Source organism: Sturnus vulgaris, chromosome 2, assembly GCF_052056855.1.
Source record: "Sturnus vulgaris isolate bStuVul1 chromosome 2, bStuVul1.hap1, whole genome shotgun sequence".
Classification (NCBI taxonomy): domain Eukaryota; kingdom Metazoa; phylum Chordata; class Aves; order Passeriformes; family Sturnidae; genus Sturnus; species Sturnus vulgaris.
The window spans coordinates 41,274,468-41,289,908 of NC_142244.1; the positions used below are offsets into that span (position 1 = coordinate 41,274,468).

Here is a 15,441-nt window from a genome sequence, read left to right on the forward strand (position 1 = left end):
TAGAGTGGCTTTGGGCACCGGCTGCCAAGTGTTGACACAGAATTTCAAGCTGGCTTGTTCCATTCGTGCCACGAGAGCTACACTGCTACTGGTTCCTCAGTCATCATGATACACAGCTTGGATTTATTCACATGACATAAGAACGTGCTAGACTTTCCTTTGTTGCCAAAACATTTGCAAGGAAAAACCAAGAATTCTACAACAATCATTGGAAATCACACACTAAGGAAACATTTTTATTTCCAAAATTAGATTTTCGTATATTCACATGCTAGAAGGAAAAGCAGCAATAATATTTCCTATAAAGTTTTAATTTAGAAAAGAAAAGAATCAAGTAACTTTTTCTGTATCCTCTATAAATTAGCAATAGCACTGGTTTGGCCAACTTGTCCTGAAAATGAGCTCATTAAGTCTAATTGCACACACCGTATAGCAAAGAATCATATGAAAAAAATCTCTGAGTTTTATGTCCAATTAGAAGAATACTCCATGGTGTTCAGCACTGATTCTAGTGGTGGATGTCTGCCAAGATACATTTAACCAAAATTAATACACTTTGAGATAAAATCAGCCCTGACAGCAGGGAAGTCATCTATTAGAGGCAATAACTCAAAGATCACAGCAAAATTGCATGTTAAAAGAAACCATAAACTTGGGAAAATACAGATTTTTATTAAAATTCATTATCTCTGATTTAAACAGATGGCTTAGTGGAAGAGATTAAGATATTTTTAAGATTTTGTAAGTTGACCATAGTGAATCAAAATGAATGAACACATGCCTTGCAAGTAGAAAATAGGGCTAGTATCCTCCCCTACAGTCAAAAACAAAGGAAAAATGCACAACTAAATAATGTGAGGATGAGATCTACAGTGCCTATTTATGCATCACAAAATCTAGGCTCAGCAGGGGAACCTAAATAACTAAATTATGCATGTCAGCTCCATATTCCCAGAGAAGATAATTAGACACTGTGCAGGGTAGCCCAGAATGCCACACGAGGGCTTAGTGGCTGGCCAGGATGAGATCCTCAGGAAAACAGGTGTCTGAGCAGTCAGTCACCTGTTCCTGAGCCTTGGAGCTTCTTTCTGCTCAAGGGACACTGCACAGAGCCTTCCTCCCACTGCAATGGCCTAACAGAGCATGGCTCATTCTTTCCAGCTGAATGGAATGGCTGAAGGACAAACCTAACCTGGAGTCTCAACTCATTCATTAGCTTTGAATGTTCACCTCATGTTTGCCTAATGTAACATGTAATGATCATTCAGAGCACAGCAGAGAATTCAATCTTTGCCTGATTTCCAGGTCCCCTCACCTTTCTCCCTGGCACTGCTTTCTTTCCAGTGTCATTCCTGGATGTACAGCAGCCCCTTTGGCACAGGATGTGCCCCTAAGAGACTTTTCTAGCCTGAGACAGGGCTAAGGATTAACCCGAAATCTCCACTGCTTTGACCACTAAACAACAGCACTGAAGCAGCAAAAACAGCATCACTTCTGTAAAGGGTGTCTTGGTTGTCCTGCTTTACACTGAAAGAAATACAGCCCTTAAGTAATATATATTTAAGTTTATAGCTCACATAGTAATTTCTGGTTGCATCATGGAGGACTTCTGTTTTCACCAAGCAGACGCCTACTTTCACAGAAAAGAGTAATACATAGAAGTCTCATTTGAAGTGTTGAAAGAGCTTCTAAGTGAAGTAGAGCCATGCCATCTCCAAGAGTAGGTTTTCTTGGGAACATTGGGATTTTGAAGATGGATTTCTTGTGTTCTTCCCAACTTCTTGTCTCAAGGCACTGAAGGGATGTCCCTAGAATTGCTCCTGGTTGCAAAGTATGATAACAGCTATAGAACAGTCACAACCAAAAGACAAACTTGAGTTTCATACTTAAAACTTCACCTCCATAACTCTTGTCACATTTTGTTAGCTCAGTACCCAGTCTGTATGGTCTGAAATGGACGATATGTTTCAATAGCCTGTCAAATACCTTCCCTCTGTGGATCAGGACCTCTCAGAACAAAAGCTCATATTAAATCTTTAGTAGAGGAACCGAGTATTTTAGAATAGAGATTAAAATACCATATACAGTATGGAAGCTAGAAAGCAAACAAGAAAATTATGTTTTCAGTAAATCTAGATATTTGTGCATCTCGCATCACTACAATATCTCAAGGATTCATTGACTTTATATAGCATTAGTATTAACCTAATTTTATACTGGTCACTGAAGCTTGGCTTTTTTGAGTACAGTCCAGTGTCTTCCAGTAGCTCAGGCATTCTGTTTTTACTTGATTATTGTTTTTTTCTGCTGGTGTTGCTTTTATAGAAATAAAATCAAGATCATAAGCATTGTCTTATTCTCTCTCCTCCATTCCTAAACCAGTGTTCATTTTTGTGGAATAAAATTTGGCTTCTAGCAGAAGACTGAGGAGCAGACCTAAGCACATTGACAAGCTTTGATTTGCCACGCATGCAAAGAATTCAACCTTGGTCAGTCTTTTTCATCCAAACAATCTCAGTGTCTTTCACTGATTTGTGCCTGGCTGTTTCCTGCCACCTGCTCTGCAATGAGATACCTGACTAAGCAACCCAGCCTGTCTGAGAGGAAGTTAACAGATAATGTGCAATAAAGCTTTATTGTTTCCCCAGTATGTGTTTACTCTGCATCACAGGGAATCCATTTGTCAAATATTAATTGAATTCTCCAACATTTGGCATATTTGCATAAGTATTATGAAATAGAGCATTATCTCCCTTGGTGTTATACCCATTTCCCTTAGATGGTCTTTCTTTGATCCATTAATCATGTTTCCTGTATCCTCCCACAGAAACTTATTTGCTCACATCCTACAGAACCCACCCACAAAGAAAGAAATTAGCTCTATGTAAATCTAAGGTTATTACCTTGCCTCTATAAATGTAAAACAATTAAATTATCCTCTAAAAAGGACAGTGATAAAATTCCAGATGAGCATTGATCACCCAAAGAAGCAGATTGAGGCAATTTTATTGGACCAGTGGGGAAAAAAGTGGTTTTGCTCTACCAAGGACATTACTGGGCCAAATGATACCACTGCCTATGTCTGTCTCTGCTAATGCTGCTGTCCCCTTTTCTGACTTCCGTATTACCTTAATATCTGAAACAAAGGGTTAGATTCAATAGATGCCTCCAATTTTAGGGCTGATGTAGCCTCATACTGGTGGGTGCATCACCTGGGGTTTGCTGGAACCTCGAGGTATGATCTAAAGATGTGAGCACACCATTAGTGACCCATGTAAAGTCAAAGGTGCAGCTGTCCAGCTGCCTTATAGAAAATCCTGAGAAAAGGAATATATCTTGAATTCCACCTCTCAGATTTGTAGGCTTTTCAGAATATACATTTTAGCCGAGAACATCTACTAAATATTGGAATCCACATGAAAAATCAAAAAAGCCCTTTTGAGTACACTAGATATTGATGTATATATACCCATATATAAAAAAAGACATGAATCTTGTTCAAGTTTGGATTCTGAGCCTTTCAGTCCTGTCAACATCAGAAGAGCTTGGTCCTATAAAGATCAGCAAATCTAGAAGCTTGTGGATCTTTAGGATTGAAAAATGCTGACAGCTTCTAGACTTTAGTAGCTTAGCAAGGCTTTTCAGGATCAGGATTCTGGGACTTAGTTCCATTTATCAGATCTATTCCAAAACGCCTAAGCCAGCATTACAAGCACAAAAATCTCTCATCTTGTAGAAAACAGAAGCCCAGAATCCAGTTTACCAAGCTAGCATCTAAATAATCGATAGCTTCCTTATACACTTGTTTTCCTCAGAATTGACTCTAAGTTTAATTCTTTGCAATCACTAAAGACCTTTTGTTCTTTCTCTCTGCTTTGGTTTCTATAATATTTAGCAAAATTATGACAGAAAATGTCTCCATGTCTTTAGAGAGATTGGTTTCTGTTAAAAAAAGTAAAATAGGAGCAGTAAGAACCAGTATATCACTACTCCGTGTTCACTACTTTCTACTGAACTAATTTGTTCACTCTTCAACTTTTCCAAATTTCTTTTGTTGATGCAAATTCATTCTCACTTCTTGTAAATTTTTCTTCACCACCCATTCCTTTTGTAAGCTTCTCTTTGAAACGTATTTCACCCATAAAGCCTTTTAATGACTTCATCTATACAATCAGTTTCTCTCTACTAAGGAAAACATCAAAGTTAATCTGCAGTAGAAGTGTAATCTGCTATATCACAAGTCTGTCTGATCATACAGTCTCTTTGATTTACAGCATGAAGGTCTTGATCAAACCAGGATCCACTCTTTTACACTGTGAACACTTTTGCTGGTATTTCATAAATAATATTAAGATGTTATAACTGCTATCCAAGAATAATGACATGTACTTTCCCAGGAGGAGACCTGCATCCTGTATCATTATCCTGTGTGTCACCCACTGTACAGATGAGTTGTTAGAGAGATAGCAGAAGCCAGCATTAAGGAAAGGGAGTATCTAACACACATTTTTAATTGCTTTATATAAAAATTACTATTAAGACACCAAAAAGGATTCTGAGATTCTGTGCTTGAATTGGTCAATATATTGGCATGTCCTGACAATTTAATTCTTTATGATTTTATCGAGAACCTTAATTAAACATCTTCTTTGGAGACCTGTAGACTTAAAGCCTTAAAGTATTCTTCAGGATGTCGTTGCATTCATTTTTTTTTTGTTTATGGCACAGCATTTGGATGCCCATCTGAGAGAAACTGAAGCTTGTGAAAACTCCCATGCCTTCTCTATAAAATGTAATAAACATAAGCCATCAAATGGAGGGGGCAAACAGTACAGAGTAAGGCAAATTAGGTTGGAGAAAGTAATAATTTTGAAATTAGAAAAAAATCCCCTCATTTTCACCTTTTGCCTTTACTAAATGCTGAAAATATAATGCTTACTACTAATATAGGACTAAACTAAAAGAGCATTTTTCGTCACGTAAGGACAGCTTTCCCTACAACGTGGAATTTTAAGCCATTTAAGAGAGCTTGCTGGAGTAGAATCTGTTATTTCAAGAAAATGTCAGAAAATCCAGGCTTCTGCTTGAAACTACCTGCAATAAAGAAAGGAATGTTCAGTATAATTTCTGAAATTGAATAAAAGTAGATATTAAAAGAAGAAACTCAGGAAGGTTAGCCAAACAAGATATGGCACAGTAGCTGAGAAAAGCTGGCAAAGACCAGTTGTAAACTCACTGGACTGAGCATAATTGGCCTATTAGTGCACATAGTTAACATGCATATTTTAAGAACCGGAGAAAATTCTGTGTATGGTTCCCATATATTTTAGAAGGCTGAATGAAGATTACAAGAATTTTAGCAAATGAATGTGCATACACCAAGTTTGCATTGTAGAAGTCTACACATGCTGGCATCACTGAGTAATTGAGTAGGTTGGTTCTGAGGATATAAAACAGGTACACAAGGCTCCTTTCTGTAAAAACCTGAATCCAGCTGAGTTCTGTTGGCTTCGAGCTTTGGGAGAGTTCATTTGTTCGAGAGCCCATTTTAAGATGACCTTAGGCAGCACAGTGGTTCATGCATGAATGATAAGTTCTTAGTCACTTGTTGCTGCTCTTATCATCCCAAGGCTGGTTGTTTTCCAGAGACCCAAATCATTAAGCTGGGCTAAGGATGCTGGGTGAAATCCCAGGAGCATTTGTGACAGAAAATGAGCCTGGTTTCCTAATAAGAGCTTCTGGATCAATGTCGTAGGACAGCATGCTTCTTTTTTTGTCTCTAAGACACCACCATATATGTCCAAAACCATATCTGAGTTTACAGACATTTCCTTCTAGAACAATAATTTTAGGATGTACACTGTATTTAATTGCACATAATTATCCTTGCCAGCTACACAGCGTTTTATGCCTCATATATTAATTCTTTTTTCCTTTTTAGAATTTTTTTTTAAAAGCATCCTTTTTGGACAGAATCTGCACCTTGAGAATTTATACAGGCACAGCTCTGGATACAGTTGCTTTGGTACTGAAAAGCGTAGCTTTGCAGCTTTCTATTATATGACATGGAATATAATAACAAAAGCTATTCTTTCACATCTGTCAAGAAAATTTATCTCCAAATCTGTCTCAGGCAGAAACTATTATAGGCTATGCTTGCACAGGCTGACCATGGTAGATTAGTCAGCCTCAAAAATAAAGATTAGCCCTTCTTCCTTCTTAGGAAACTCCATGTCTTTTTGCAAAGCTTACACATGAACTTGCTTACTGCAAACTATTTAACAAAAGCATTTTGCAGTTTTGAAAATGTATGAACTAGAGGATTACAAACATTTGTAAAACCACATCAGTTCCTGGTGGTCACCATAATTAGACACCAGGTGCCAGGTGCTAAAAGAGAACAGCATGGGTGAAGTAATCACACATCAAACCAAAATGAACCATAGGGGAGCTTTTAAGACTATATGAGAGTGTGGGATATGACATTGAGGAATACTGAATGCAGGGAAAGGCCAATTCAGACTGAGATAAATTCTCATTTCATTCTGCTACTTCAGTTATCAGCAAGAAGGAGACTAGAAGCAGAAAACTGCAGTGATGTATAATGATGTGCTAGAGGACTCAGGGCAGGGGGAATTCGTGTCTGAATATGACATGTTTTTTAAAGCTCTTCCTTCAGGGTTTTTCAAGGAGAATACTTAATTTGTGCAGGGTGCCAAGTCCTCTGCAAGGGTGAGCTGTCAGGTGTTTGTACTGTTCCATTACTAGCTCGCAGAAAACCTTTAAAACCAGGGCTGCCCTGCTAAAGATGCAGAAAAGCCTACAAAGTCATCTTTCCCTTGTGCAACTGAGAGACACGAGTGGACAGTGAAGAATTTCTGAAGAAAGGGCCAAGTATTCCTGTGTGGTAGTAAAAGATATGCTGGTCTGCTCGACCTGCCCATGAGACAGGGAATATTTTCTCTCAGGCCACACGAATTCAGCTCCAGCGTCACGGATCTCATATTCAGACCAAATGGCCCCACAGAGCACATCGAGGCAAGGTGCCTGTGCCAAAGCCTCTTGCAATGGTTCATCTACTGATGGAATAAACCCCATCTGTGATAGGGAAGTACAAACAGTCTGCTCTCAAAAGACATTTTCTGGAACAGCACAAGGCCTGTACTGTGATTTGAGCTTCTGACTGTGCACTGCAGGTCAACTCATCAGTAGCTTTCACAGTCATACAACCCCTCTTCAACCTCAAATGCATTAAATTAAAATGATTTCTTTCAAATCTGTGTTTGTACGCAGATTCACTCTGACACATTTTTTACATATGAAAATTCAATTCCTGAAAAGCAGCTCAAATTTTCCACCGGCTATCTTGGGACTTTGTAGAGAACTCCTTCAAGTGTAATTCCTGTTCCTCAAGAGGAAGGTGACCAATAATTGAAGCTCAGTACCTCTAGTTTTATATATCCCTGTCTAAATGCACCAGTACTGTTGCATCACTATTCACATTTTATAAAAGGAACACCATCTACTTCACAGGGGGAAGGAATTAATGTAGTTCTGTAATACTGTCATTCAAATGTGTGTAATAAAAAGTAGAAAACATTACAGTATTAAAATTCCTGTTTTTCAGTATATATATGTAAACTAGGCAGTAGCAGAAATAATTCTGCAAGACAATGACAGAAAACACCCTTGAAACAAAATTCTTACCCAGCACATGTAGCTTTCATAATATCCCTTTTATTCAACAGTATAATTGAGTAGCATATATTTGACCTCTCTCACATTTTATAAGTAGAGGATTCTAAAATCCATAATCTCAATTACTCTCTTAATAGACTGTCTTGACTTTTTTTTCACCTGTTGACCTGCAGGATAAAGCTATTTACAAGTGATGTTATTGAGGAGAGCACTGCTATAATGAAAATGCTGAAGGACAAAAAGTCCGATAAGGAGACTAGAAAACACATTTGGAAGTGCACTTCTCGAGTCTAATTTATTCAACATGCATACTGTGAAACAGCTGTGTGTCTAATGTACAAGCAGGTACTAGCTTGGTACCAGCTATTCCAGTCAGTGGCTTGCAGCAAGTTGCAGACACTTGTCAGAAAGCAAGTCTGTGAAAAAGAAGGCTGTTTGGCAGTGAAATGCAGAAGGCGGGGAAGAAAGCACATAAAACTGCTATGTTACCTCTTCTCCTTATGCTGATTTCTTTTCTTTTGCAATTCTGTTTTTTTAAAGTCTAATTCCTGTGCAGCCATGCATCTATGTGTACCAAACCGGTAAGTTTTACTGCATACTCTCAGCCCTCCTGGTTTAAATCCTGTAGGGCACTATATGGCGGGTTACTATGACAGCTAGCTCCCAGTATAAATTATTTTTTTTCCTTTTCCTATAAGAAACTGCCAAAAAAAGTGGCTATATTTTGCACTCAGGTTTCAGCACAAGACAATTGATTATCTCCTTTGTGCCTTATCTGTTTTAAGTCACAAATATTCCTTCCATTTTTGTAGCAGCAGCTTAGACCCTTGGAATGTGGTCCACGCAGAGAAATAGAATAACACAGCCTCTCTCACCTCATCTGTATGTGTGGCGGGATTGTTTTCCTCTATACAAATAACATTTGCATTCCTCACAAATCAAGGGTATCTGATGTCTCCACTTTCAAATCCCAACTGCTGCAAATCTCACACACCATAGATGGCTCCTTTTAGAAAGAAAGGTGAAGCGTGAGGAGTAATCATAGAAGGGTTTGGATAGGATGGGACCTTAAACATCGCCTGGTTCCACCCCCCTGCAATGGGTAGGGACACCTCCCACTAGACCAGGTTCCTCAAAACCTCACCCACCCTGGTCTTGGGGGATCCAGCTTCCAGGGATGGGGCACCCACAGCTTCTCTGGGCAACCTGCGCCACTGCCTCATCCCCCTCACAGTAAAGAACGTCCTCCTAATGTTTAATCTAAACCTATTCTCTTTATGTTTAGATCCATTACCCCCCTTGTCCTGTCACTACATGCTACCAGCAAAGAAGCAAGCATTGCATCGGACCTATGAGGGGCAGGCGCTAGTTAAAAATTAGGTTTATAAGGAAAGGTTTAGCTATAAGGTTGAGGCAGCAGCACAGGTGTGCCCACTGCAGAAGCCGTGTACAAGCCCAGACGATTGGCAGAGCGGCACTACAGGTACAGAGGCACTGCCATGGCCTGAATGGGGTTGGAACTAAATAATCTTGGAGGTCTGCCTACAAACCAAACCATTTTATCATTCTATAATACTCCTTCTATTGACAAGGTGCAACCAAAAAGAGCGCTGAGCAGGGAAGCTGCATAGAAGTAACACTAGTGAGGCAGAACTAGCAGGATTCCGTTTTATTCCGCTCTCTCAGCATTTCAAGCTCGGACAGTGAGTGCCCCTCCCACATGAGCACTTGGAAACTCCGACTGCGGGCTCCTGGTGCGGGGCTATGAGGAAGCCGTGGTGATGAGCCCCTGCAGATGCGGGCTGAGATTGCCACGTTAGGGAAGCAAGGCACTGTCCGCACTTAGATCGGTCATGGGGAAGGGGCTGACTGCTACAGAACAACACTAACGGAGCCTTGGGGCTATGAACAGCCTCTTTGCCCACAGCGCCGCTTTTATATTGGGCGCGCGCGCCACCGCTGCCGCCCCGAGCTCCAATTGGCCATCGAGGGACGGGGGCGGGGCTCGGCGGCAGGGGCGGGCAGTGGCGCATGCGCCATTGACGACTCGTTGGGGGCGCGGAGTCACGTGTCAGGAGCGGCGGCCGTTGGCCACGGCGAGCGGGAGGGCCCAGGCGGCGGCGGCGGGTGCGTGCGGGGCGGCTGCGTTCTCCCCTTCCTTCTCCCCTCTTCTTCCTTTCCCTGCTTTTCCTTCCTCTGCTGTTTTATTTTCTCCTCCTTCTATGCAGTCCTTCCTCCACTCGGGCGGATCCAGGTGCCTGGCCCTCTCCGCCCCGCACCATCCCCATCGTGCGGCGGCTGAGCCCGGGCAAGCGTGGCCTTTTCAGTCTCTGCCTCTGCTCTTATCTTTTACACCCTTGCTTTGCATCAGTCATCCTCTACATTTTTCTTCTCTTTAGGAGTGTGTGTGTGAGAGAAAATGTAGTAATTTACTACTAAATTTTTTGCCGTGATAAACTTCCGTATCTCGTCGGGTGACGAGTAAGGGAGGGCTGGCAGGACCCAGGATTCTACACTCCGTTTTTATGCTGCAAAGAGCTCGGGATTCATTGCTTTAATAACTCTTTACCAAAAGTATCTTATGGATCTTCGGCTTTACACCTCACCTGATTTCTTTACAGTCTTGCTGTTTTATCTATGGTACTGTGTCTCTTAATAGACCAAGATCAGTATATATGATGGTGAAAATAATTGTTTCCAGGTGCGATATGTAGGTTAAACTGTTAGCGCTATATGAATTACTCACTAGTTTTTTTAGTGAGTTTTGAAAGTCTGTGCTTGTTTCGTGCGAATATTTCCAGGGTTATAAATATCTAATGATCTAGTAAAAATCTTGCTTGATTTAGGAGGAGGGGAATTTTATACAGGCTACATATCAGATGGAAGAAGTTTTTTGTTGTTTTTTTGTGCGTATGAAAATCGTAATTATGAGGAAAATGGGAAGCTGTCTGTAGAACCAGAAGATTCTTGTTTCACAGTAAAATCTCGAGGGAAACCTAATTTGAAATTTGTCTTCTTAGGAAAACTTGAATAAAAGTGAGCAGTTTCAGCTTTCCAGTGAAATGCTTGGTACCCAGGCTGTTGCTACGGTTTCAGAGCCTGTAGGGCAGAAAACTTTGGAGTGCAGCCAAAAGCATCAACAGATTTGCTGCTGTGTCTTAACTCTTCCCTACCACGGTTATGAGAGTATTTCAGTACAAATCACCTGAGTGACCAGCCTGCTTTACTGTGGGGTGTCCTTTTCCATAGTCTGTGGTTTTGTTTTTAAATCTTCCTAGGAGCAGAATGTTGTTCACTCTTCGCTTTGCAAACGTTCATAGCTGGTCCACAGAGTAGACTGTGAATGTGATACTATTGCAGTGTTTGGTACGTAGCTCAGAGTAGTTAAAAAACATTATCTTTTTGTGTCTTTTGTCACCAAGACTGAGCCAATGCTGTTCATTACAGTAAAGAGTTATTAAGGTTGGAAAAGACTTCTGAAATACAGATATGAACAGTTGTAGCTGTCACACACAGATACCATGATAGAGTTGACAACGTTATGGCAGAAACATTATCCTGTTTTTATAGCTGTTTTGCCAGTGTCATTTATGCACAATTTTTCTTTTGCTTTGCATTGTTCTCATAGAAGTTGATTATTCAGTGTGTCCAAAGATGAAGAGGAAACTTGCTACAGCTGGAACATTGAGGCTTAGTCCTAATGAAGAAGCCATGTTTCTGAAAGAAGAATACGAAAGAAGAAGAAAACTGAGGCTCCAACAGGTATGCCTGTATTTTTCCATGTGTTGTGTTTGATGATGTAACAAATAATTTAAGAAAAGTAACTGAAAATATTATTTCCTGTAAGCTAAATTTCAAGGTAATAGTTTTGTAAAACGGTGAAACTTTTCATGCAGTCATCATGTCCAACTATTAATCCAGCACTGCCAAGTCCACCACTAAACTATGTCCCTAAGTGCCACATCTACATGTCTTTGGAACTTTTCAAGGGGTAGTGACTCAACCACTTCCCTGGGCATCCTGTTCCAGTGCTGACAACCCTTTCTGTAAAAAAAAAAAAAAAAAAAAAGCCTAAAATACAAAGTGGAAAATAATAAACTGTGTTTACTAAGTATTTGGTATAGTTGTTAATTTTTTTAAAACCATGTTGAATTGTAACAGGAGCCTTTCATAAATTACTGTGTTGTATTTTTGGAGGGAATGGTATTCCAAGCAGTTTTTGCAGTTTGTTGCTTGTTTGTAATTTTTTGGACTTTAATAGAAGCATTTAATTAAATTTATTATTTGATATGTTAATTTTGGAAAAAGGTAACAGCAACTTGAAAATATTTTCTGGATAGATTGTGAATAGAGTAGTAGATGAGATGGAAGGATGGTAGACTATATTGTGGAAAGTCTTGCTGCAAAAAGTACTGTGCTTTTCTTGAATTGCTGACAAACATAAATGCTATTTCTACAGGTCAGAGAGCAGCAGAAGTATATCTCCTGCCAGATAAGGCAGAAGGTAAAGCAGAAGAGAGAAGAACAACTGCATCAGTTAGAGGAGGCACTGAGAGCTGAATGGCAGAAGGCACAGGATGAGAAGATGAAAGCCCTGGAAGAACTGTATCTATCAAGCTTAAGAGCGATTGGGGAGGGTCACCGACAGGCCAAGGAGAATGTAAGTGAGCTTAGTTTCATTGTGTCATGGTTTCACCCCAGCCAGCAGCCAAGCACCAGGCAGCTGCTTGCTCACTCCCTCACCAGTGGGACCAGGGAGAGAATCAGAAGGGTTAAAGCCAGAAAACTCATGGGTTGGGATATAGACAGTTTAATAGGGAAAGCAAAAACCACACACAGAGCAAAGGAAAACAAAGAATTAAATCACTGCTTCCCATGGCCAGGCCCGTCTCCAGGACAGCAGGGGCCCATCATGTGTAATGGTTGCTTGGAGAAGACAAACACCATCACTCCAAACATTGACCCCTTCCTCCTTATTTCCCCCACTTTATGTACTGAGCATGATGCCATGTGGTCTGGAGTATTTCTTTGGACAGCTGGAGTCACCTTTCTGGCTGTGTCTCCTCCCAGCCACTCCTAACTTACTCACCAGTATGGTAGCACAAAAAGCAGAAAAGGCCTTGGCTCTATGTGCACCCTGCTCAGCTATAACAAAAACATTTCTATATTATCAACTCTGTGTTCAGCACAAATCCAAAACGCAGCCTCATTCATACCAGCCACTGTGAAGAAAATAATTTCTGTCTCCGCCAATACCAGCATATATTGTCAGACATAATTTTGATGTTTTAGAAATACCAAAATTGCTGTTTGTTTGGTGTTTCTTTGACATTTCTGATTTTGAAGTCCTGATGCCTAAATAGACAACTTTTTAAGAATGGAAGTTTTTTAGAAGTTATGTACTTTTTTGCAGGTATCTTTCCATAAGATAGTCTATGGACCTATTGTCCATAGAATTTTGCTGGGCAGACTTTAAAATTACTTTGTTTGTATTAGCTTGTGTGATCATATATGTTTGTACTTGACTAAATTGTATGTAATGATTCAGTATCTCAATTATACCAGTAGTACAGTAATTTTTTCTCCACCATGGGTCTTTTCTATGATTGAGAAAATACACTTAACTTTTTTTTTTTTCCTTCAGTACTCCAGTAACATGGAAAGCCTTGGTAAGGGCTTCAGAGGCCTTTGCCTGGACTGCAAATAGGTGTCACTTTTTAATTCTGCACCTATAAACTGGTTTCATTTTCTTTAAAATCCTGTAAATTGTGTAGGCTCTGCTTGAGAGATCATTGAGATTGCTGGGTAGAATTTTTCTATAGGTTTGACTCTGAATCAGGTTTACAGAAATCAACCGTAAATTTTTTACATGGATTTCACAGAGTAGCTTACTTCCTGAATTAGTCGGGATCTTGAAACCAAAGTAAAATAGCATTATGCTTTTCCATATATCAGTGTCTTTGAATCAACTTCTTTATAAAGTCCTTTCCAATGCTAGGATGGGTGAGTTGGTAAAAATCTGTGGAACCAGTACTATAGGAACAGAGAACTAATAATGAATGTTTCTGTTGATGGCTGAAGGGCAGTAATATTCTTTTTCTACACAGTTTAGTCTGTATTTGCTACAGCGTGTTTAAATAACTAAATTTAAATTAACAGGGTGTTTAATTATCCTTTTCATCAAACTGATGCAGAAGAAGCTAAGATTTCTACATCAATATTTGGTTAAATTGGCTGAGGGATGTGGCAGTTTCGCTGCTGTTGGTGGAGAAAAAGAAAATAAAGATGGCAGAGAAGGGAAAGTTATTAGAGTATTTTTACCCTAATACAGTAGAAGGTAGTTTTGAGCTTGTGCTTCTTACTAGCAGTATGTAATTTGGAATATCATACTGATAGTATGAGATGTGAGTAAAATTTTGTATTAAGTGATTACAATATTTCAATGTTAAGGAACCTGACTTAGAAGCTCTGGCAAAGCAAGCAGAGGAAAGGAAACAAAGAGCAGAGATGAGACATAGAAAAGCTCTGATAGAGCAGAAGCACCAGAAAGAGAAAACAATTCGTGAGCAAGCCAGGTATGCAATAGTTATTTTGTTTTATTAAGAATAAACTTTACAGTGTCACAAGTTGAAAGCCAAAAATGTTAATCCTTCTTGCTTGGAGCTTTTTCAATCTTGAAATTTTATGGGCTAGAGAATTAATGCTCATGGACAAAGCTTATGGCTTTTGATAAAACCTGTAGCTTTAAAACCAAGACAAGAGTGTCAGATATTCAAGCTGGCCTTATAGACTCTCCAGGAGTTCAGTGACGTATGAAATGAAATGTTGTCAAGCCAGTTCCTGATGGAGAGTTAACTACCTGGAAAAAGGACCTAGTGCATTTGTCATGGTCTTCCTTCTTAGGGCTTTTTTATTAAGCAGATTGCACTAACTTGAGCTGGCACGGGAAATGGTCTGTGTCCTCTTGGGCATAGCTGTGCTGGCGTAGAGCTAAGACCTGCAAATTAAATAGTTAAGTATATGTACACTCAAGCAATTAAAGTATGTTGAAGTGCACTATGCTTTCTGGAAACTTAGGTCAAAAAGAGATTTTGCATTGCTTTTGGGATGCTTGTATATATTAACGATTTGCATAACTTGAAGAAGGTGATTTTTAATGCTGCCTTCCAGCCTAAGTTCTGTTGTCTTTTTGATGTTTCCCCATCCCTGTGGCCTGAGATTCCGTGCAGGTACTTAGGAATGTGATCTTAGGTTTACCTTTTATTTTGCACTGTTCTGTCACTTTTGCTTGCATAATTTTCCATCTCTCTTCTCTTTTGTGGTTTGTTTTGTTTTTGTCCCCCAAGACGAACAGATGCACGTAAACGTGCTCTGGAAGTGGAAAGACAAAGAGCAGCCAAAGTTGCAAGCCTGCCACCTCCTCCACCACATCCTTTTGAGGTATGTGTCCATGATACAACAATGATCACAATTTCAGGAATACCATGTATATTTATTGGTCTGACTCTTTGCATCAGGACATCCAGAGTTGTTACTTGCATACTTTAAGGAGAGTGGTTCAGCAAAAGCCAAGAGAATGAATTAATTATATATTAGCAGAGTTCTTGCTACTAAGCTTGGGTACTTTACTGATCTCTTGTTATATGTGAATTTTATTTCTTGTAATCAGACTCTTATTTTTGTAGTTGATGTGTCTTTTTAAACTTTCATCATATTTTCATTTAGTAGCCCTAGTGGTATGAG

The 15,441-nt window shown here is 39.7% G+C and overlaps 1 protein-coding gene across 5 annotated transcripts in view; it reads left to right on the forward strand.

Moving 5' to 3' along the window:
* Positions 1–9,757: 9,757 nt before the first annotated feature.
* The window catches only part of CEP295 (centrosomal protein 295), a 43,075-nt gene continuing 37,391 nt past the window's right edge, over positions 9,758–15,441 (forward strand). For 2 of the 5 annotated variants that reach the window (XM_014877520.2, XM_088159380.1), the window contains exons 1-5: positions 9,758–9,825; positions 11,327–11,460; positions 12,158–12,358; positions 14,149–14,273; positions 15,045–15,138. In XM_014877520.2, coding sequence (XP_014733006.2) covers positions 11,353–11,460; positions 12,158–12,358; positions 14,149–14,273; positions 15,045–15,138 — 528 coding nt within the window. In that variant the 5' untranslated portion in view covers positions 9,758–9,825; positions 11,327–11,352. Of the gene's footprint in view, positions 9,826–11,325; positions 11,465–12,157; positions 12,359–14,148; positions 14,274–15,044; positions 15,139–15,441 lie in introns of those variants that run through there. The other 3 variants (XM_088159379.1, XM_088159381.1, XM_088159382.1) reach the window with 3 other exon arrangements.